Source organism: Primulina huaijiensis, chromosome 13 (genome assembly GCF_012295235.1).
Source record: "Primulina huaijiensis isolate GDHJ02 chromosome 13, ASM1229523v2, whole genome shotgun sequence".
Taxonomy (NCBI): Eukaryota; Viridiplantae; Streptophyta; class Magnoliopsida; order Lamiales; family Gesneriaceae; genus Primulina; species Primulina huaijiensis.
Window position 1 is genome coordinate 3,167,409 of NC_133318.1, and position 25,567 is coordinate 3,192,975.

General features: G+C 34.0%; 1 protein-coding gene, 1 long non-coding RNA gene and 1 pseudogene across 2 annotated transcripts; 2 read left to right on the forward strand and 1 right to left on the reverse strand.

Moving 5' to 3' along the window:
* The first annotated feature begins 200 nt into the window (after positions 1 to 200).
* Positions 201 to 13,863, forward strand: LOC140990870 (uncharacterized). The gene is made up of 3 exons (XR_012177729.1): positions 201 to 364; positions 473 to 542; positions 13,713 to 13,863. It is a non-coding gene; the product is annotated as an uncharacterized lncRNA (long non-coding RNA).
* Positions 13,864 to 16,306: 2,443 nt separating this feature from the next.
* On the reverse strand, positions 16,307 to 16,783 carry LOC140991877 (secreted RxLR effector protein 161-like). Its single transcript, XM_073462044.1, has one exon. It carries the CDS (start codon positions 16,781 to 16,783, stop codon positions 16,307 to 16,309), a length of 477 nt encoding a protein of 158 aa, XP_073318145.1.
* A 1,506-nt stretch (positions 16,784 to 18,289) lies between these two features.
* On the forward strand, positions 18,290 to 20,840 carry LOC140991879 (probable anion transporter 4, chloroplastic; annotated as a pseudogene).
* The last annotated feature ends 4,727 nt before the right edge of the window (positions 20,841 to 25,567 follow it).

Sequence of the window (25,567 nt, forward strand, 5' to 3'; positions counted from 1 at the left end):
AGATATGGTGATTGACAGCAACCTTATGGCTGCTTTTGGAGATTTATCGATCGTTTATCATATTTTTTTGTTTTTAAAAACAAAATCCTTGGCGGAAGAAAAAAATTAAAATAAAATAAAATAAAATAGGAGGTGGATACGAGTGCAGCACCTCCTTTAACTTCAACCGCACGTTATTCTCCACAAAAAAAGAAAATAAAAAAAATCTCTTTCTGGAACGATTGACGAGTCAAATTTAAAGGAAGAAAACAAAACCCATTTCAGTTTTTACTCAAAGCTTCGTTGGGATTCGGCTACTCGAAGAATTTGCTCAATGGGAACCGTTATCGACTCCCGTTTCTTGGCACTCACTGCCATTGTCACTGTGCGCATTATTCAGCAAAAAACTTACTATTTTTCGTGTTGTGCACGAATATATATTCTGTTTTTGTGGTGGGGTTGCTCAAGATAGTTGCTTTTGTTGTTTTTGCAGGTGGGCTATCAACTCTTCTTCTTCATAATCACAGCCCTTCTCAAAATCGATAAAATAACCGACTTTGCAGGTATTTTCATCCACCTTTCAAGTATGATGATTTTTTTGTCAGTTTTACGATACAATATCAAGTATTCTTTTCAAATATTGGTTGAAGAAGTTATAACATAGATGTGAGGTTTAAATTTTGAAAAATGACAATATTTTTAGAATTTATTTTTGTCACCTGTGAGATCATATGTCTTGATAATTCTGACTCCTGTATTAAGCTTTAATCTTGACGTTAAATCTTCTTTCGACATTTTCTTTAAAAGAAATTGTTATGATAATCGTGCTGTAATAAAATACTTTGTTAAGCTTGTCATCTGTTTCCAAACTGACCTCACGTACACTTGAAAATTGAGGCCTCGTTTAGTAGCATTATATGTTTATTGTGGAAAGAGTTTTTGGAAGATATAGAATAGAATAACATGAATTCTTTTTTTTATTTTTTTTATATTTCCTTTGATGAAGAACTTTGATATGACTGTGTGAGAAATCTATGTCAGAATTTTTTCTCAAAATTATGTTTTTTTTACTTATACATGAACATGAAAAACAATATGCGGAAGTTTAAATCGAGTGTTAGCTCCAGCCATTGAAAATTTTGATTTCTCTGATTTTCTTCTCGGTTGATGCCTTCTAAGCACTCCACCATCTCAATAGATGGTGTAAATGTTTCTTATGAGGTGTGTACTTAGGGACCTCAATCGCTCTATTTATATGCATTTCTCATACCATCGATAAGTGTATCGGGAGCCGAGATTCAGAAGAAGAATCATGTACGCATCTAAATTTTCTTGGCCGTCGCCAATATCAATTTGTACACGCTACTGCTTTTAATATGTGTCACGTTTTTCTTACATTCTCCCACTGGACACATATATCTCATTTACTATAGGAGAAAACAAAATACATGAATCATGGCGATATGTCATCTTAAAACAAATATTATCTTCCATGTATTACAATGCATTATGTTTCTCAAATCTGTATAACTTAATAAATAAACCCAATGTGTATTCGAGGTCCAACTTTATTGATATTTCTCAAATCAATGAATGTGTACACAACAAATATGAGAAAATATCACATCATAGTTTCATTAAATTTGTTCATACAACAAAATTACATAAAGGAACCAAGTCTCATTCTTTCTGTATGATCCTTAAATTTCAATAGTGGCATGCCCTTAGTCAAAGGATCCGCAATCATCAATTCAGTGCTAATGTGCTCAATAAGTAACTTCTTATCTTTAACACGTTCTCGTATGGCTAAATACTTAATGTCGACGTGCTTGCTTCGACTACCACTTTTGTTATTTTTAGCCATAAAAACAGCAACTGAATTATCACAATATATTGTTAATGACCTAGATATAGAATCCATAATTTTAAGCCCTGAAATGAAACTCTTCAACCATACACCATGTGAGGTTGCCTCGAAACAAGCTACAAACTCAGCTTCCATAGTGGAAGTAGCAGTCAATGTCTGCTTTGCACTTCTCCAAGATACAGCTGCACCAGCTAGCATAAAAATATATCCTGAAGTGGATTTCCGTGAATCAATGCAGCCAGCGTAGTCTGAATCAGAGTAGCCAATTACTTCCAAACTCTCAATTCGTCTGAACATAAGCATATAATTTTTGGTCCCTTGAAGGTACCTCACGACTTTCTTTGCAGCTTTCCAGTGATCTAAACCTTGATTACTCTGATATCTTCCCAACATCCCAACAACAATTGCAATGTCAGGTCTAGTGCAAACCTGATGATACATCAAGCTTCCGACAGCAGAAGCATAAGGGATGTTTTTCATTTGTTCCCGCTCTAGATCATTCTTTGGGCATTGGCTCAAATTGAATTTATCGCCTTTCACAACGGGAGCTATACTTGATGAACAATCTTTCATCCGATATCTCTCTAAAACTTTGTTTATATAGGTTTCTTGAGACAGACCTAGAATACCTCGAATTCTGTATCTATGTATCTTAATGCCAATGACATAAGATGCATCGCCCATATCCTTCATAACAAAATTTTTAGAGAGGAATTTTTTCACCTCATATAACAGACTCTTATCATTGGTTGCAAGTAATATATCATCCACATATAGAATAAGGAAACAAATCTTGCTCCCACTGACCTTATGGTATATACGTTGATCCATGGGATTCTCAACGAATCCGAATGAAGAGATAACATCATGAAATTTCAAATACCATTGACGGGAAGCTTGTTTCAATTCATATATAGATTTCTTAAGCTTACAAACCAATTGCTCACCATTACTAGAGAAGAATCCTTCAGGTTGTTTCATATAAACCTCATCCTCTAGTTCTACATTAAGAAAAGTTGTTTTCACATCCATTTGTTGCAAATCAAAGTCAAAATGAGCAACCAATGCTAGAATGATACGAAGAGAATCTTTTTTAGATACAGGAGAAAAATTCTCCTTATAATCGATTCTTTCTCGCTGAGTGAATCCTTTAGCAACGAGTCTTGCTTTATACCTTTCAATGTTGCCTAATGATTCTTTCTTTGTTTTGAAAACTCATTTACATCCAATGACTTTTACACCATCAGGCAACTGAACAAGATCACAGACTCCATTAACTGCCATATAATTAATCTCTTCTTTCATAGCATTAAACCATAGTTTTGACTCATTACAACTCATGGCTAATGAAAACATTTCAGGATCATTTTCGGCTCCGATGTTAAAGTCCGATTCTTGTAAATACCCAACATAATCACTAGATATTGGTGATCTTCTTATTCTATTAGATCTCCTAAGGTTGTTTGGTTGATCAACAATTTCTTGTTGTTCTTCATTAACAACTTGATCTACTGGATTTTCATCAGTGATTTGTGGAACTTTAGTAACTGGTTGTCTAACTCCCATTTGATCTTGAGGGGTGTGAATAACGACCAATCTGTCATTTGAATAAGAGGGTTGTACATTAGTGTGATAATTCTTAAAAACTATGTCATAATCACTCCCACTAATCAAGTCATTTTCAAGAAATTTTGCATTTCTTGATTCCACAGTTCTAGTGTTGTGAGATGGACAATAGAATCTGTACCCTTTGGATTTTTCGGCATACCCAATGAAATATCCACTTATAGTTCTTGGGTCCAGTTTCTTTTCATGTGGGTTGTAAACTCTTATTTCAGAAGGACAACCCCAAACGCGTATATGTTGCAAACTCGGTATCCAACCTTTAAATAACTCAAATGGCGTCTTTGGGACATCCTTAGTTGGAAATCGATTTAATATATACACAACTGTCTTAAGAGCTTCAGTGCACAAGGATTTAGGAAGTTTAGAGCTACTAAACATGCTCCTCACCATGTCCAATAATGTTCGGTTTCTCCTCTCAGCTACGCCATTTTGGTCCGGAGAACCAGACATAGTATATTAGGCAACAATCCCATGTTCCTGGAGAAACTTCGCAAACGGACCAGGTGCCTGTCCATTCTCAGTGTATCTACCATAATATTCTCCACCTATATCAGTTCTCACGATCTTAATTTGTTTATCACATTGCTTCTCCACTTCAGTCTTAAAAACCTTAAAGGCTTCTAGTGCTTCGTTTTTGTTACGAAGCATGTAGATATACATGTATCGTGAATAATCATCAATAAAGGAGATGAAGTATTTCGGACTTTGTATGTCCATATCTGGACAACAAATATCTGAATGTATGATTTCAAATATTTCTGTACTCCTCTTGGCACTCTTTTTAGACTTATTGGTCTGCTTTCCCTTAATGCAGGCCACACAAGTCTCAAAATCAGTAAAATATAAAGTACCGAGTACTCCATCATTTACTAATATTTTAATTCTCTCTATGGAGATGTGTCCTAATCTCCTGTGCCACAATATAGAGGAATCTTCATTTATAACACATCTTTTAATACCTCTCTGAACATGCATAGTATTGTTATTATTTTGTAAAAAAATAGAGAAAACACCATCAATCATTGTACCATTTCCAACAATATTTAATTTATAAAATAAATTTATTGATTTATCCAAAAATTGAAATGAATAACCAAGTGGTACAAGTTTTGAAACTGAAATTAAATCCCTAGAAAAACTAAGAACATAAAAGGTCTTTTTCAATTTTAAAATATAACCACTATTTAACACTAGACAGCAAGTCCCAATAGTCTCCACATGCGAAGACATCTTGTTTCCTGAATAGATGATCCGCTCATTTTCTATTGGCTTCCTTAGGTTTTGCATACCCTGCAAGGTATTTGTAACATGGATTGTAGAACCAGAATTAATCCACCATGTGTTATAAATCATATCAACCATATTAGATTCATAATAGACAAATGAAGTAGGAATACCTTTCTTTTTAAGCCAGTCCTTAAATTTATTGCAATCCTTCTTCATGTGTCCCATCTTTTTACTGAAGAAACACTTGGATTCTTTCTTGATTTTCCTTTTCTCTTGACTTTGGCTTGCTTCTTATATTTTCCTTGTGTAGTCATAAATACATTATCACTTGTTTCCATCAACAGCCTTCCTTCCTCTTGAACACACATGGTCATTAATTCATTGATTGACCATTTATCCTTATGTGTGTTGTAGGAAATTTTAAAGGGTCCATATTATTGTGGAAGAGTGCATAAAATGTAGTACACGAGAAAAGTCTCAGACATTTCCACTTCAAGTGTTTTGAGTCGAGCCGCTATGTCCCTTATCTTCATGATGTGCTCTCGCACACCTCTCACACTGGTGAGCCTTAATGAAGAGAATTCCATAATTAGGGTGCTTGCAAGTGCTTTATCTGAAGACTGAAACTGTTCATCAATAGTGATAGGCTCATAATAGTTTGTATTTTTATTGTCATATCTCTCATTGTTACAACTACCAGCGTGCTTAATTGACACATTTTTGTATGATTTTATTCTAGGATGAATTTTTCTGTTCATGCGATAAATCTGGGCTAAAAAGGTGATTTTATATCACAATTAAAGTTGCCGATATGATTTTAGTGGAAAACTTAAACAGTAAATTCAGAAGTGGTTTTTGGATAAGGCGTGATCACGCCTTATGACTACTCCTTTGCTGCCTAGTGAGAGTTGAGGAATTTTCATATCAAGTAATAAATATAAGATAGAGTTTTTTATGGAAAAAACTCTATATTCTTGGAAGATATTTTTTAAGTATTTTTTAATTTCAATGATTAGGTCATTTTTTTTAGATTATTGGGCTATTAAACTTGTTGGACCCAATTTTCTTTCTTTCCTATCCTACCTCAAGTACAAGACACTCTCTTCTTTTATTTTCTTGACCACTATTCACACACAAATAAGAGAGAACTCTCCAACCTCTTCTCCAACAACACACGTGAAAGAAGAACAAGAAAGGCGCAATGATTTTCTCTACAACTCTAGACTAAGTTTTATTTCTGATTTAAGGGTTGTTTTTACTGTTTAATTTATCATTGTGAGGCATTCGTTCTTAAATTCAATATTCTTTTTATTTCAAGTATTTGTCGATTTATGATTTAATTATATGAATATTGTATATCGATTAATCTGACAATTTAATTCGATATATAATTTTCTACTGCTAACCATAAATTCAGTGATCCGTAATTTTCATGAACGACTTGTACATGAGTAGCGACAGATTATATGTGTTGTGCTATCATAATATATTTAATCTAAATAAATCAAAGAAACTCGATCTATCAATTGCAGCTATCTCGATTATTAGAGTTAGGATTAACTGTTTTCACAAAACGAAAATGCTATTTTTAATTAATATGGAACGCTATCGTGCCCAGTTAATTATTAATAAGTTTTGACTGAATGATGGGTTTGGTCAATTAATTTAGGAAAACACAAGAATTTTAGAGACTATCCCTATAATTCTAAGGTTAATTGCTTGGAACAACTTGAATAAATTATTTGTCTGCCGATGAACAGTGATATAATTAAATATTTGAACTGCCTTGAATCAGATCTTTCTCATATTAAATTCTTCACTTTATTTTAGTTGTTCAATTGTCATTTAAATTTATTGTTTTCTTTTCTTGGTTAATTTAGTTTAGTATTTTATTAAATTCATATTCAAAAATCCCCCCTTTTATTTGCATTTTTACTCGAAAGAAATAATCTCCCGTTCTCACCATTACACTAATTTTACTTAGAGAGTAAGAATTTAAGTTTGGTGGCTCAATGACAGCACACCAAATTTTGGCGCCGTTGCCGGGGAACGGTGCAAGGTTAGTTTTTTTCGAGTTTTGTTATTATTATTTTTTTATGTCTCATTCTTCTTGTACAGGTGTTTCATCAAGAAAAGAAGAATTTGAGAATTTTTTGTTGTGAAATACTTCGAGATGTTTCATCAACAAGTATTCACAACTTTTGCCCAACAAAACGGAGAGCCATTCTATGCAGCATGAGAGAGATTCAATAATTTAAAAACAACTTTCAGGAATCATGATTTTTCTAACTATGTTCTTATTCGACTTTTCCTTAAAGGTTTGGATGCAGTTACACGAAGATGGGTATTTAATGGAGCACTGACAACTGGTAGTCCATTACTTAGTCGACATGAAGACGGTGTGATATATTTGCTAAATGATATGGCCGACTTTGACTACCATCAGTATTGGAATCCTTCGCTGCAGAGTTGGAGCCACCAATACCCTCCAGAAATTAGCCACTCTGATTTTACAGACCAACCTTTCGAGCATCAAAAAGATGAGGGACATAGTCTTGAATTAATCATAAGTCGACTGAATGATATGGTAAACAAGCGCGTGGCATTGAATGAGAAAACTGTTGAGCCTCAGTCTGACGAAATTTTGGAAGAAATATCATTCGAAGATGTGCCATCAGTGAAGTTGAGAGATGAACAAGCTCCTGAGACTATCGATTTAAGCTCATCGATAATATTATCATACATACATCTAGGAGGTCCTTGTCTTTCTCCATTGCCAATTTCAACAGATTTTGTTCTTCAAGATCCAGCGATGATGTTCTCATCTCATGCCTATTATTTAAAGTCACGTTTTGTTGAGGAGACGAGCTTACATTGCATACATCAAGCCAAACTTGAGGGCACATGGAACCAAGACCCATATATAGTGTCATATGACACGTACTTTGGGCGTCAGCTGCTCTTTGAATGAGTGCTTTTGAGGGTCAAGCCGACGACTAAAAATCAAGCGCTTTTGGGAGGCAACCCAAATTTTTGTTCTTATTATTTTTAATTTCTTTTAATTTTATTTTTTTTTCAAATAGTAAAATTTTGTTACCTTTGTGCAGAAGATGTCTTATAACAGGGCGTGATCACACTTTATAAGAATACCACTTCTGCGCAAAAAAAAAAAAATCGTTCCAGTAGAGGTTTTCGCACAAGGCGTGGCCACGCCTTGTTGAAACACCTCTACTGAAATTTTTTTTTTAAAAAAAAATAAAACAAAAAAATTCTCTAAATGCAGTAGATGTTTTCTAACAAGGCGTGATCAAGCCTTGTGAGAAAACATCTTCTGATTTTGAAAAAAAAAAATTTACATTCTTTTATCTAATTGTATTTGTTCTCACCCCTTTCACATCTTCTCTCAGCAGCTTCCATCATCGATCCACAATTTCCTCCGCCACAACAATAGAAAGCTTTGCTATACGATGCTCAACAAATGTCAAGGGAGTTCTCTAACTTCTCTTACGTTTTTATTGTCTGCATTGTGTATCTACTTTTTGTGTCATTGAGGACATTGTCACATTTAGGTATGGGAGAGGGTATATAGCTTTATTTCTAGTTTCAATTTCTATTTTTTTCCCATGTCTATTCGAAAAAAAATTATGAAAAGTGAAAAAAAAATAGGAAAAAAGGAAAAAAAAAAGAAAGAGAGTACGGTAGAGTGAAGTTGTTTGATCCATAAAGCATTAGTGTTTATTCGTTATTTCTCTCATTTGAATCTTGAATGCCTCTTATGCGAGTCTATGAAACAAATAAAAAAAACTAATGTTTTCTTTGTGTGTAACTGCTTTTGCGTTCTTACTACTATATTTGTGGGTAGTTGCTCTTGATGATCATGTGTTGAAATGATAAATGTATGGGGTCTAGCACACATACCTTTTTCTTTGGTGAGCTTTGAGCCTATGAGCAAACATTATATCATGCTCCATTTTATTTGATTGTGTGTTGGTCATACATTGTTGATTTTTCTAGAACTTGCATTGTTATACATGTCTTTGTTGATACCTTGTGATGGATTAGGTGCATAAACAAAGTAAAGGGCATTAGGTTCAAACCGTTTTTTTTTTTCGCATCATCAGTGCCGTTCTTTTTTAGCCTACCCTGATTCATTTACCCCTAGTGAGCCAAGTTCGAGCCTGAGCCTATTTGTTGGAAAATAACCACGTTACAAGCCATGATAAATCCATTTTGTTTGTTATTCCTCTATTTGAACTTTGAATTGGAGAATCATACAAACTTTTCGCATTTAGCATCCCTTTGAGCCAAGAAAGTGCAAATTGTTGAAATTGAATGATTAATGCTCGAAATCGTTGTCTCAAAAACTCCTTATGAAAAAAAAATATGAAAAAAAAGAGAGGAGAAAAAATATATATTTTTAATGAAAAGAAAAATGAAGGAAAATGAAAAGGCGGAATGAGAAGGAGAATAAGAGCAACAAAGAAGAAAAAAATGTTCTTGGATTTTATAATGAGATTGAAGATGTTATTATTTGGATGCAATTGTCTTTGTGAAAAATGCGTATGATTTCTTCAATTCAGTAAACCTATTGTGTTTTCTTTCCTACCTGATCTTTAGCCACGGTACAACCCATGTATAGCCCTTGTTTGTGCATTTTAATATATTCACTTGGTGGAGGATGTGATATATTTGCAAGCTTATGGTAAAAATTTTCAGTGTTTTGATTACGAGTGAAATGAGTGAATCCTGTGAGGAGTGTTTGGACCCTGTGGATTTTTTATTTCTATACATTCAGATAGAAGCAATTGTTCATGATGTTGGTATGTTAGATGCTTAAAAATTAAATTGCTTTGGTGCATGACAAAATATTTTACGGACAAGTAAATGAAGCAGAAAGAGGATAATGAGTTGAAATAATGAATTGAATTCTTTTATGCTTGAGGACAAGCATGGTTTAGGTTTGGGAGATTTGATATGCTCATAATAGTTTGTATTTTTATTGTCATATCTCTCATTGTTACAACTACCAACGTGCTTAATTGACACATTTTTGTATGATTTTATTGTAGGATGAAGTTTTCTGTTCATGCGATAAATCTGGGCTAAAAAGGTGATTTTATATCACAATTAAAGTTGCTGATATGATCTTAGTGGAAAACTTAAACAGAAAAATTCAGAAGTGGTTTTTGGATAAGGCGTGATCACGCCTTATGACTACTCTTTTGCTGCCTAGTGAGAGTTGAGAAATTTTCATATCAAGTAATAAATATAAGATATAGTTTTTTTATGGAAAAAACTCAATATTCTTGGAGGATATTTTTTAAGTATTTTTTAATTTTAGTGATTAGGTCATTTTTTTTAGATTATTGGGCTATTAAACTTGTTGGACCCGATTTTCTTTCTTTCCTACCCTACCTCACGTACAAGACACTCTCTTCTTTTATTTTCTTTACCACTATTCACACACAAACAAGAGAGAACTCTCCAACCTCTTCTCCAACAACACACGTGAAAGAAGAACAAGAAAGGCGCAAGGATTTTCTCCACAACTATAGACTAAGTTTTATTTCTGATTTAAGGGTTGTTTTTACTGTTTAATTTATCACTGTGAGGCATTCGTTCTTAAATTCAATATTCTTTTTATTTCAAGTATTTGTCGATTTATGATTTAATTATATGAATATTGTATATAGATTAATCTGACAATTTAATTCGATATATGATTTTTTACTGCTAACCATGAATTCAGTGATCCGTAATTGTCATGAACGATCAGTACATGAGTAGTGATAGATTAGATGTGTTGTGCTATCATAATATATTTAATCTAAATAAATCAACGAAACTCGATCTATCAATTGCAGCTATCTCGATGGTTAGAGTTAGGATTAACTGTTTTCACAAAACGAAAATGCTATTTTTAATTAATATGGAACGCTATCGTGTCCAGTTAATTATTAATAAGTTTTGACTGGATGCTGGGTTTGGTCAATTAATTTAGGAAAACACAAGAATTTTAGCGGCTATCCCTATAATTCTACGGTTAATTGCTTGGAACAACTTGAATAAATTATTTGTCTGCCGATGAACAGTGATATAATTAAATAGTTGAACTGCCTTGAATCAGATCTTTCTCATATTAAATTCTTCACTTTATTTTAGTTGATCAATTGTCATTTAAATTTATTGTTTCTTTTCTTGGATAATTTAGTTTTGTATTTTATTAAATTCATATTCAAAAATCCCCCCTTTTATTTGCATTTTTACTCGAAAGAAGTAATCTCTCGTTCCCTGTTCGATCCTGCTCACCATTACACTAATTTTACTTAGAGAGTAGGAATTTAAGTTTGGTGGCTCAACGACAGCAAACCAAAGAGCCTTCGGTAATTCTTTGACATTATTATGCTGATCGACAGAACCACGCATACCAGCAGAGATTTTGGTCTGTATGAACATTACGGAGAGTCGATTAGATCGCTTTCATTTTTCATAAAGATCAACATCATGCGGAATGCTGTTTTCAGTAATAGCAGATGATTCGTCTTTCCGTATAGCATAATCAATATCCATCCACCCCAAATTGAAGAAGAATTCTTTCTTTCCATATTTTATAATTATCGCCCTTTAGTTCGGGAATGTCACATTTCATATCAGAAAAACTCGCAGGTTGCATAACTGCACAAAATATCATATGCTTAAAATTTTGAGACAATATCATGTTTTACCAATGTAATTCATGTTTTAAAAATCTAGAGACTTAAAATTTGCCTGTGGGCTAAAATTTTAATTCAATAAGACTTTTCTGTAACTTTAAGATAAAACTATCAAAATGTATTTTCCTTAACTCCTATGGGTAAATTAAGAAAAATATAATTTGATATTTTAACTTAATTAGTTATATAAATATAATAAAAATCTCTGTGGGATAAAATATATTATGTTTATATAATTAATTACAATTGATGTCCATTATGTAATCCAAATCCACTTAATGCATAATTTTCTATAATTATGGATGCTGTGGCTATTCCTCAAGTATTTAAAATTATACGGTTCACTAGACAAAATTTTGGCTTTACTTTAATACTTTATATAATAATTATTTATTAACGTAATTAACATTTTCCAAAAGTGCTCACAGGAAAGATAGGTAGTGCTAAGTCCCTTTAAATACCTAACTCCTAGTCAGAGCAACATTCTTCAGGGAGACCAGTGGCTAGTCAAGGCAGTTTAAACCGATTTATGAAGAACTCCCCCAGATCATGTTTTCTCATGTCACTTTATAATTATTATTCAACTTAATTATTCACATTTATGTGAATCTTTATAAGACAAAATTTTTAATTAAATAACTTTATATTCACATTTTTACTTAATATGAACAAATACGTTCCCCATCAGTTTTTCTCTTCAATCAGAGTAGTGATAAAGTGAGGATCACATTTACGTGAAAATATGGGATACTCATCAGTTTTTCTCTTTTATCAGAGTAGTGATAAAGTGAGGATTATTTGTTTATTTGTGAACATCTGAAATATATTATTTTATTATATTCACATCTTACTTGATATGTTCATTTCAAATTATAAACAAATTAATATAATTTAATATGAACACAATGTGAATATTGATTTATCANAGTTTTTCTCTTCAATCAGAGTAGTGATAAAGTGAGGATCACATTTACGTGAAAATATGGGATACTCATCAGTTTTTCTCTTTTATCAGAGTAGTGATAAAGTGAGGATTATTTGTTTATTTGTGAACATCTGAAATATATTATTTTATTATATTCACATCTTACTTGATATGTTCATTTCAAATTATAAACAAATTAATATAATTTAATATGAACACAATGTGAATATTGATTTATCAATTTTTTTAATATTATTTGCATTTTAAATTTCAAGAATAAATGCAAACATAATATTACGTCGAACTTGGAATTATTTCAATGTGTACAAATTATTTGATCATATGCTATATGTATACCGAATTATACATATAACTTAATAACACATTATTTATTTATTATTATTAAAAATAATAAAATAAATAAATATATGTATAAATATATTTTAACAGACAAGTTCATTCAAATTTCAAATTAGTGTGGGTCTCACGTAATTAATTGTGGATCCTGCAATAATTAATTAATTTTTATTTATTTAAAAAAAATTGTCTCAAGTAGGCCAACTTCACGTGGCTTATCAGAAAACATTAATGACTTCATAATATAATACAGAGTGCATTATTTGAAGTAATCAATATTTCTTCGTCAACATGCAACAACTTCTTATTCTTCTCCTCCGAATATTTCAGAAAACCAAATCTCCAATTTTTAAGATTTCAAGGAAGAAGTTTAAGGTGCAACCGAGAACAAAATTCTCAGGTAAGTTTCTTAATATCATTTTATCCAATTTTCAACTTCAAGTTTTACGTAAAACTTCCCCGATAGCGAATTTTCAGAAAATGAAAACAAAATTTTCAAGGCTGAGGTATCACGGCTCTGATACCAAATGTCAGAATTTTTCTTAAAAATCATGTTTCTGCACATATATAAACATGATAATCAATATGCGGAAATAGATCGAGTATTACCTCTGGCCATTGAAATTTTTTTGATTTCTCTGTTTTTCCTCTCTGTTGAAGCCTTGTAAGCACTCCACGCTCTCTGTAGATGGTGGAGTAAATTTTTCTTATGAGGTGCGTGCTTAGGGACCTCAATCGCTCTATTTATAGGCATTTCTCATACCATCGATGAGTGTATCGGGAGCCGAGATTCAGAAGAAGAATCCTGTACGCATCTAAATTTTCTTGGCCGTCGCTAATATCAATTTTTACACGCTACTGCTTTTAATATGTGTCACATTTTTCTTACAATCTAGGCATATCAGTTTAAGATTGTAAAATATTATGTTTTCAGTTAAAATACAATGTAACAAGATACTATTTGAAATTGTTGGAAATATGAACTAAAAGTATTTATTATGTTGCAAAATGTGAACAGGATGGAAAATATGTATTAGAGAAAAGAATGCGGATAAAATGGTAAATGTTTGGTTTCCATTTGAGGATGGAAAATGGAGAACTATAATAAACTGAACAAGGGCCAAAGGTTTTTGTTATTGGGCTGAGAATTGTGATGACCAATTGGGAACTCTTTGCCATAATGATATTTGTTGCACTGCTTGCAAGGCGGGCTTCCCTCCTGCCTAGGAACCCCTGGTGCCTGGGGTGGCCTCTGTTGTCCTGGCTCCCTGTGCTGACACTGGGACTTCTGTTGTCCCTGCTGTCTAGATGGCCCGGTTCGAAATTGGATCAGGCTCCAAAGATACGATAAAAGCACAATAACATAATTAAGTAGGCTTAAAAATAAAATTCAATCTTCAAAAAAAAAATCAAAACATGAATTTTTTGGGGGGTAAGATCTCCTAAATCATAACTTTTAAAAAAAAATAGAATGAAGAAAACGCTGTGAAATTCTTGTTCTTCGGTTGAGTTCTCTTGCTATCTCTCTTCTCTTCGCTTTGAAACCTTCTCTTTGCGGCTCTTGTGCGTATCTCAAGGCTCATTTTGGTAGCATCTCTAGTCTTCTAGGGCTTCCATATATATAGATGCATCCAAGAGTTCATCAACGTAGAAAATCCGTGCATATCAAAATTTTCATTTTTTATGTCGCGTTCGGGGGTATTTTCAACGCGACATGTTCTGTCCACATGTAAACAATTTCTTCCGGGTGCCCTAGTGGGAGGTTTTCTATTCCAGCAATCGAGTTTTCTCCTTGCTTGATGGGGCGGTCAAAAAGAACTGCCTTTGCGCGACCATCTATGTCTCAATATCTCGCGTACACCTTTCTTCACCTTTTTGGTCAATTTTCCTACAAATATACCAACCGATGTGAAGAACGACACATATGCATAAATTATGACTAAAATAAATGAAATGTGGACTCAACACAATAAAATAATGCAAAAATGGATTAAAAACAACAAAATAAAACATGCACAAACGACATCTATAATTTCTATTCAAGACCAATCAAGTTGTTCACTTATTGATCTGAAAACATTTTTTGCGTACAACAACCATTCCTCTAAGAGTTTAAATTTGAATATGATCAGAAATAACAAATATTATTCTCTCTGTAACAGAATTAAAGATCTGCTAGCTACCATATCTAGCTAGTTTCCAAGGATATTTATTGCTTAGTGCTATATTTGGAAAGTCGATAAGGACACATGGCATTCTCTAGAGATTTTTCTCACAAAGGGTTGTGCTTATCGAATCTTCTAGTGGAATCATTCTGGAAACAAAAGAAGGGGAGATGTAGAAGTTTTGTCTTCGAACTTCCATAAACAAACTCTCAACTCATTTTAATTTATGCTATTTATTAAAATGTATTTATATTTTGTGTATAACTAGTTCACTATGTGTGTCGGGCTGTTTCCGCACTTCTAATCTTTTTAGTTGCTCGAAATATGTAGTNATATATTATTTATATTGTTTACGGCTCCATGTGTATATAAAAATTTGTGAGTCCTTGGTTCCCAAAAAAAATATGAGTCTTGTACGGGGACATAATTAATCCCACATTTCCACTAATGTGTTGGCCAAATATAGAGATCATTTGACAAATCCAATTTAATATGTGCTTCATATGCGAATCACTTGTTGCTTACTGTTAAAAATAAAAAAACTGATCATAAATTTCCGCAAAATAAGTAATATACCTTTTTTTACAGATTGAAAATTATTAGGTATTTTTAATAATTAGTGCATCCATGTGTGTGTGTGTGTGTGTATTTGTTGCAGTGAAATGATTATGAGAATTTTAGATGGACGCGTGAATCCTTACAAAAGAGGGATGGTTCTCAACTTCTTGGAGGTACTCTACAGTGGTATTCCTCCATCAAAGAACAACTTTCGAGCTAAAGTGCAGAATGAGTCCGGATTGCAATTGTCATATCAAATAGTGATGGAAACCAAAAAAAATACTGGAGGAAGTGTTTTCCTCAATTACAATGAGAAGCATATGATAAATATGTTTTTCTTACTTAACATTGATAAACAAACAACCTATATGTAGGTTAATACATAACTGAAAGCAACATGAAAATTATCCAACGTTAAAAAACAAACTTCTATTGACTAGTTAAATAGAAATAAACTTACTTACACTCCTAAAGACTAGGACAACCCAAACGTTTACAAACAAAAGAACTTAAATTTTCACAACAATCTCTCCCTTAAACTGATGTTCCAAACGTACATCCAATTTAATAAGAGTTAACTTTTAAGCTCCATTCCTAAAACTGAGACATTAAAAGTACAAACACCAAGTAGTTTTCTGAGCTTCTGAAATACAGAAAATCTGAGAGACTTGGTTAGAATGTCTGCAACCTGGTCTTCACTTCGGCAGTAAATAAGATTAATGACTCCATCATTTGTGAGATCCCTCAAGAAGTGACACTTCACATTTATATGCTCGCTTCAACCATGTAAAACTGGATTTTTAGAAAGCTTTATTGTTGAAATGTTATCACAATAAATTTTAGTTCGGCAATCCTTCTTGAAATGCATCTCTTTAAGGATTTTCTTTAGCTAAATAGCCTGACAAGCACAAGCTGTTGCATCAACAAATTCAGCTTCAGTAGATGATAATGTGACAATAGGTTGATTCTTTGATGACCATGAAACAACTTCTGTCCCCATCATGTAAACATAGGCAGATGTGCTTTTCCGATCATCTGAATCGTCTGCACAGTCATTCTCTATAAAGCCAAACAAATCTGACTTTTCTCCATTCTTGTAGAACAACCCAAACTCCTTAGTACCTTGCAAGTAACGGGAAATTCTTTTTGCAACCAAGAGATGAATCTCTATATGACATTCCATGTACCTGCTAATCACACTTACAACATGCATTATATCGGGTCTTGTTGATGTCAAATACATTAAACTCCCCACTATTTGTTTGTAGAGAGTGTCATCAACCTTCTTTCCTTCATTATCTTTGTTTAGCTTCACTCCAAACTCAGATGAAGTATTTGCAACATTACAATCCTTCATCTGAAACATGTCCAAGATTTCTCGCACATATTTTTTTTAAGAAATAAATTTCCAACAGAGGACTGCACCACTTCAATGCCAAGAAAATAATTCATCATACCAAGATCAGACATCTCAAATTCAGCCGTCATGGATTTCGTAAAAGTTCCAAACATGTTTGTATTATTTCTAGTAAATCATCTGCATATAAGCAAACAATGATCATTTCCTTCCATCTTCAATCTTTATGAAAAAGTGTATGTTCATAAGGATATTTTTGAAATCCTTCCTTCGAAAGATAAGTTTCTATACGATTATACCAAGCCCGTGGAAGAATGCTGATTTTATGTCTAACAGGAAGATAGGCCATGAGTTTTGAGTTGTCATAGCAATCACCAATCTAATTGTGTCATGCCTCGCAACTCGAGCAAAGATTTCTTTATAATCAACACCAAATTCCTGCTTATAGCCTTTGGCTACCAAGCGTGTTTTGTGCTTGTAAACCTCACCATTCTCCTTTAACTTTGTCTTGTAAACCTACTTTACACCAATTGTGTTATGCCCTTTTGGAAGATCAGATAGCTCCCATGAATCATTTCTTTCAATGGCTATAATTTTAGCATCCACATCATTTCTCCATTTTGATTCTTTGATAAACACTTCAAAAATGGTAGGATTACAATCTCCCTTAGAATGTGGTGTTATTGGGCCAAAAATGTCGGAATGAACAAGCTCCAATGTCTTCTTTGCTCTCTATGATTTTCCTTGTGGGAATTGATTAAGTGTTGTTTTCTAACAACACATTCTTCACAAAATTGAGAAGAATCTATAATTTGAGGAAGCCCTGTCACCATGTTATTTTTCTGTAGCATATTCAATCTGCCAAAATTCAGATGCACGTAGCAAAAGTGCCATAGCCATGCCTCGTTTCTAATTTTGCTGAAGAGCATGAATGTGTAGTGTTTTGGAGATAAAGTGGGAACATACTATTCGCCGTCATGTTAACTTGATCAATTAAGCTCAACCTTGGGTCTTGAATTTGACATATTCTATCTTCGATAAAAGTCTCAAATTTTTTTTCTTGCAACTGACTTACACTTAGCAAGTTGGTCTTTAAATCTAGCACAAAAAGAACATTAGCGATAGTGTGCACTACAAGAAAATATGAATTCAACAACACTCAAAAGACAACGATTTTTATTAAAATCGTTGTGTTTTTTCTTTTAACAACGGTTTTAACAAAAACTGTTGTCGTAGCCGAAAAAACCCCGTTCATAGACAACAGTTTTTTTAAAAACCTTTGTCTTTGGCGTGTCTACGATAACGATTTTTTAAAACAACGAAAACCGTTGTCTATGAGCGGGTATTTTTGGGCTACAACAACGATTTTCGTAAACCGTTGTTTATATGTGTTTTTGTCAAGGGTCAAAGACAACTGTTTGTTAAAATTGTTGTCTTTGGCGTGTCTACGATAACGATTTTTTAAAACAACGAAAACCGTTGTCTATGAGCGGGTATTTTTGGGCTACAACAACGATGTTCGTAAACCGTTGTTTATATGTGTTTTTGTCAAGGGTCAAAGACAACTGTTTGTTAAAATTGTTGTCTTTGAACGTATTTTATTAGGACTACAACAACAGTTTACAAAAACTGTTGTCTTTTTTTATTATTTTATATGATAAAAAACAACGATTTTACAAAAATTGTTGTCTTTGGATTTTTTTTAAAAAAAAATTTATATTTAAAAGGGAAAAAGAAAAAGCCCAACGCATTTCCCCAAAAACTCATCCCGTAACCATCTCAAATTTCTCCCCTGCCTTCCATCGAGCATCTCCTACTTTCTAGCTTCTTCCGCCGCGCGTCGAACCCCAGCTGCCGACGTTAAGAGCGCAACAGCCAGCTACCTCGTTTCCCTAACCTGGAACCATCTTCTATGCCACGGATCGGAAGAACAGGGTGAAGGAGAGCCATATTTCAGCTGCAGTCCGTTCGCGAAATCGAGATCGAACTTTAGGTGAGATATTGGCCTCGTTTCCTTGTTGATTTGGCAGCCTGACCGTGTCGTTAAGTCGGTGGCCACAGTGCCGTTTTCCCTTTCTCGTGGTTGGGGTCAATCATTTGCAGGAGTTGTGCAGGTACTTTTCCCTCCTCCGTTCAAATTTTCCTGATGATGAATTCTTAAGCTGTTTTGAGTTCTAAATGATAAGGAAGGGATAAGATTCTTGCATGATTCGATAATGTTATGATTGTTAATGGATCAATTAATAAACCGTGTGGATACATAAAAGATGAACCAACAAGGAAATAATAAGATATTGCACTTTCTTGGTTAATGTAGTTGACACTATGTTGATGACAAAAAGTAGAAAGCTATTGCCCAGCTGGTCGTATAAGTTTATTTCTCAATTTTTTTTTCTCCGATTCTGAAATCCTAGATCAATTTGCTTGAATGCTGTAAAGATACAATTATACCTAAGTATTTTTTGCACTTTAACTGAATCTCATTGATTTGTAGCCACTAATGGCAGTCACCTTTTCTCTGGGGATACCTGATATAACCTATAGCTGGAGGGACTTTAGTGGATTATCACGGTGGTAAGGTAGTTATGGCTTGGGGGGGTGGCTTTGTGGTCTCTGGCCACCTTCCTTACTCCATGGGCAGCAGAAACATCCGTGTTGCTTCTACTTTCAATGCGGATGCTACTTGGCATTGCAGAAGGTGTTGATCTTCCTTGCATGAATAACATGATTTCAAGGTACAGTAAAATATCATCTGGCAGGTATTTAATTTCTGATTTGCATTCTACATTTGAATGATGGAGCTAAAGCTCAAAAGTTTGACTTACTATTTGAATTTTCTTTCAGATGGTTTCCTAAGACAGAAAGGTCAACAGCAGTAGCACTTGCAATGGCTAGATTTCAGCTTGGAAGTGCTATTGGTCTCCTGCTTTCTCTAATTCTCATGTCACAGGCTGGTATACTTGGACTTTTGTGATCTTTGGATCATTTGGTTTTCTTTGGCTTTTAGTTTGGATATCAGCAACCTCAAGCTCTCCTGACCGAAGCCTTCAAATATCAATTTATGAATTGAGATACATACAGAACAGCATGTCAGTGCCCTCTCTGTCCAATGATGGGCCAAAAACGAAAAAAGTCATTCCACCATTCTGTCTCTTGCTCTCTAAGCTACCAACTTGGTCACTAATTGTTGCGAAGTCCATGCATAGCTGGGTAAAATCTCTTGCTTTCTTTGGAGTTTTGGACAAGATTTCCATTAGTCAACATCTATGGCTAGTCATCTATTTCTGCTGGTCATTGCTTTCCCTATGAAACTTCAAATCCATCTTGGCTTTATTTTATAGGTTTTGTAGAATACCATGTGGACATTTTGACTTGTTCTTCTAGATATCTTGAAAGATGATCCCTCAAATATTTTATCTATTCTCTTCTTTTATGCAGGGTTTTATTGTCATACTTTCATGGATGCCAATCTGCTTCAAATCGGTAAGTTCATAATATTATTATTCAAAATTAGTGGTTTTGAGCTTACTGACATCGTTGATATATTGGAGGAATTTGTCTTATGTAGTTATATCATGTCGATCTCAGACAAGCTGCTTTTTTTAGTGCTGTTCCATGGTGTATGATGGCTCTCGTGGGATACTTTACTGGCATTTTGTCCGATAGGATGATTCAAAGTGGCATCAGCGTACTTTGACCTGCAAAATTATGCAGGTTTTATTGTTACTTTTTCTGTTGATATGCACTTCATACAAGGGAAAAATAGGAAAGGAAAGATGAAAGTTAACCCCCAAATGCATATAAGTTGATATCCGTAGCCTAACTTATTGTACACATGCATATAATCAAATAATACCATGATTGGATGTAGCTAAATTTCAGTCATAGCAATTACCAACATTGCACGAGTAATTTTTATAAATTCTTGTTCATAGGATCTGAGGTAAAGACAGACCTGACAAGATCACTAACTTTTTTCTTTATTTTTCATTTTTTTAGATTATCCATCTGAATTCTAATTGTATAAAAAATCTATTTAACTGATTGGATGGAATGCAAATCTATGTTGAAGAGAATTAGGATCCGAATTTTGTTTTTTGTAGTTTGCATGGAATTAGGATCCAAATTTTGAATTTGTAGTGATTTATAATAATTTATAAAAATTGTATATTAAATTTTATTTTCAAATTTCTAATATAAATAAAATTTAATTTTTTTTTGTTTTTTATATGAAAAAAGACAACGGATTTTATCCGTTGTCGTAGGCCATGTAAAACCGTTGTCTTTGCGCTCAAAGACAACGTTTTGACCGCACTTTTAACAACAGTGCAAAAGAATTCTTCCAATTCAGAAAATGCTTCTTCTCTCCATATATGTGGTTGCTGCAACAAGTGTCTAAATACCACATGTTTTGTTGTGTTTCTTCCTTCACGTGACACACCATCAAAAGAGACATCTTCTTCCTTTTCTGGAAAGTTAGATTGATCTCCACTTTGTTTATTCAAATCAGTTTGACATTCTGATTTATAATGTCCATACCTATGACATTTGAAACATTCAACATGGGACTTATCTGCTGACTTTGATCTATAAGTTGTTGGATGGTGGCCTCCACGTCCTCTACCTCTTCCTTGAAATTGACTCTGTTGATGATGATGATTTTGTTGTTGGTTCCCACGATCGTTGTTTTTTCTTCCTACTCTACCTCGACCTCTGCCTCTTCCTCGTCCTCTATTAGCTCTACTAGGTGTAGAGTGATTTTCTGATAGGGCTTTCAATGCTGCTTGTTCTTTTTCTTGCCGGTTAATTTTTTGCTCATGAACCAAAAAAAAACTTTGTAATTCATCAATTGCCAGTAAACCAACTTCATTTGCTTCTTCTATATGACAGACAACAAAATTAACTTTGGTGTCAGGGATCGAAGAATCTTTTCACTAATGAGAAGATCCCCTGTCTTGTCGCCATGGATCCGCATCTTGTTAATGATTGCCATCGTTCTTGAACAATATTCTATAACCGATTCTCCTGACTTCATTCGAAGTATTTCGAACTCCGAAGGAGGTGCCTGCTGCCTCTTAGCTCTTGCTGTACCTTGGTACTTCTTCTTCATGGAATCCCAAATATGCTTGGATGTTTCTTTGCAAATAATGGTTTCCAAGATTGAGCGATCAATAGCTTGGAAGAGAATCTTTGCTTCAAGATCCTTTAATTTCGGCCCTCCAACCTCTGTCTTTTGCGCATCTGTCATCACAACACTTGTTGTTGGTTCTGCTACTCCATAAACAACAACCGTCCAATATTCTTTGGACCTCAAGAAGTTCTCCATGAGCATGCTCCAATGATCATAGTGACCAACAAAGCATTGGATGGCTGCCAGTACAAAACTTTCGGAAGCCGTCAGTTTCACTTTTTCCTCCTTGGAACTCAACCTTTCTCTGGTACCACAGATGGAAACCAAAAAATACTGAATGACGTATTTTTCACAATAACAATAAGAAGCAGAGGATAAATATTTGATAAACAAAACACATATAGACATTATCCAACGTTAAAAACAAACTCCTATTGACTAGGTAAATAGAAACAAACTTATTGACACTCCTAAAGACTAGGACAACCCAACAGTGTACAAACAAAAGAAATTAAATTTTCTAAACAAATAGGCTCGATTTTTGTTAGCATAAACTCCGCATGACGCGAGAAGAGGGGCAAGGAAGGCGGCTTGGGCGAAGCCAGGTATAGACCGAGATAACTCCACGGGGCCTGAAATCACTTTCGTCGACAGAGTGGAAAATCGATGGTAGAATATGGTATCTCGATGGTAGAAGATGGCGATACCGATGTGGTAAATTATGTATATGTAATTCTTTTTAAGACGAGTGGTAATACTTCATGTTTCACTCTAGATCTTAACTTGTCTTTCCATTAATGTGTTGGCCAAATATAGAGATCATTTGACCAAAAAAAAAACTGGAGGAAGTGTTTTTCTCAATAACAATAAGAAGCATATGATAAATATGTTTTTCCTACTTAACATTGATAAACAAACAGCCTATATATAGGCTAACACATAACTGAAAGCAACATGAAAATAGACATTATCCAACGTTCAAAAACAAACTTCTATTGACTAGTTATATAGAAATAAACTTAATGACGCTCCTAAAGACTAGGACAACCCAAACGTTTACAAACAAAAGAACTTAAATTTTCACAACAATCTCTCCCTTAAATTGATGTTCTAGACATACATCCAGTTTAATAAGAGTTAACTTTGAAGCTCCATTTCTAAAACTGAAACATTTGAAGTACAAACACCAAGTAGTTTTCTGAGCTTCTGAAATACAGGAAATTTGAGAGGCTTGGTTAGAATATCTGCAACCTGGTCTTCACTTCGGCAGTAAATAAGATTAATGACTCCATCATTTGTGAGATCCCTCAAGAAATGATACTTCACATTTATATGCTTGCTTCGACCATGTAAAACTAGATTTTTTGAAAGCTTTATTACTGAACTGTTATCACAATAAATTTGAGTTGGTCAATCCTCCTTGAAATGCATCTTTTTAAGGATTTTCTTTAGCTAAATAGCTTGACAAGCACAAGCTATTGCATCAACAAATTCAGCTTCAGTAGATGATAATGTGACAATAGGTTGCTTCTTTGAAGACCATGAAACAACTTCTGTCCCCATCATGTAAACATAACCAGATGTGCTTTTCCGATCATCTGAATCGTCTGCACAGTCATTCTCTATAAAGCCAAACAAATCTGACTTTTCTCCATTCTTGTAGAACAACCCAAACTCCTTAGTACCTTGCAAGTAACGGAAAAATATTTTTGCAACCAAGAGATGAATCTCTATAGGACATTCCATGTACCTGCTAATCACACTTACAAAATGCATTATATCGGGTCTTGTTGATGTCAAATACATTAAACTCCCCACTATTTGTTTGTAGAGAGTGTCATCAACCTTCTTTCCTTCATTATCTTTGTTTAGCTTCACTCCAAACTCAGATGGAGTATTTACAACATTACAATCCTTCATCTGAAACATGTCCAAGATTTCTCGCACATATTTCTTTTAAGAAATAAATTTCCAACAGAGGACTGCACCACTGCAATGCCAAGAAAATAATTCATCATACCAAGATCAGACATCTCAAATTCAGCCATGATGGATTTCTTAAAAGTTACAAATATGGTTGTGTTATTTCCAGTAAATCATCTGCATATAAGCAACCATGAGCATTTCCTTCCATCTTCAATCTTTATGAAAAATGTATGTTCATAAGTACATTTTTGAAATCTTTCCTTCAAAAATAAGTTTCTATATGGTTATACCAAGCCGTGGAACTTGTTTAATCCATGTAAAGCTTTCTTTAACTTATACATTTTTTGGTCGTTGCCAAGTTTTACATAACAATGAGGTTGACCTATAAATACCTCTTCTTTCAAATCTCCATGGAAGATTGCTGATTTTATGTCAAACAGAAAGATAGGCCATGAGTTTTGAGCTGTCATAGCAATCACCAATCTAATTATATCATGTCTCACAACTCGAGCAAAGATTTCTTTATAATCAACACCAAACTCCTGCTTATAGCCTTTGGCTACCAAGCGTGTTTTGTGCTTGTCGACCTCACCATTCTCCTTTAACTTTGTCTTGTAAACCCACTTTACACCAATTGTGTTATGCCCTTTTGGAAGATCACATAGCTCCCACGAATCATTTCTTTCAATGGCTGTAATTTCAGCATGCATATCCTTTCTTCATTTTGATTCTTTGACAACTACTTTAAAAATGGTAGGATCACAATCTCCCTCAGAATGTGGTGTTATTGGCCCAAAAATTTCGGAATGAACAAGCTCCAATGTCTTCTTTGTCCTCCATGATTTCTTTGTGGGAATTGATTACAGTGTTGTTTTCTAACAACACATTCCTCACAAAATTGAGAAGAATCTATAATTTGAGGAAGCCCTGTCACTACGTTATTTTGCTGTAGCATTTTTAATCCGTCAAAATTCAGATGCACATAGCAAAAGTGCCATAGCCATGCCTCGTCTTCTAATTTTGCTGAGAAGCATGAATGTGTAGTGTTGTGGAGATAAAGTGGGAACATACGATTCACCGTCATGTTAACTTGAGCAATTAAGCCCAACTTTGAGTCTTGAATTTGACATACTCTATCTTCGATAAAAATCTCATATATTTTTTTCTTGCAACTTACTCACACGAAACAAGTTGGTCTTTAAATCTGGCAAAAAAGAACATTAGCGATAGTGTGGGTGGAATTTCCTTTGGTTTGGATTGTTATCTTTCTTTTTTCCCATGACAGAAATTTTAGAGTTGTCACCAAATTTAACAGAGTTGCAAAGGAAATCTTCCAATTCAGAATATGACTTCTTCTCTCCACATATGTGGTTGCTGCAACCAGTGTCTAAATACTACATGTTTTGTTGAGTTTCTTCCTTCACGTGACACAGCATAAAAAGAGACGCATCTTCTTCCTTTTCTGGAAAGTTAGATTGATCTCCACTTTGTTTAATTAAATCAGTTTGACATTCTGATTTATAATGTCCATACCTATGACATTTGAAACATTCAACATTGAACTTATCTGTTCACTTTGATCTATAAGTTGTTGGATGGTGGCCTCCATGTCATCTACATTTTCCTTGAAATTGACTCTCTTGATGATGATGATTTTGTTGTTGATTCCCACGATCATTGTTTCTTCCTCCTCCTCCTCTACCTCGATCTCTGCCTCTTCCTTCCTTTATTAGCTC

What these genes read in the sequence shown, in the direction of transcription:
- LOC140991877 (XM_073462044.1), bottom strand. Translation starts at nt 16,783, where the DNA reads ATGTTTCAGATGAAGGATTGTAATGTTGCAAATACTTCATCTGAGTTT.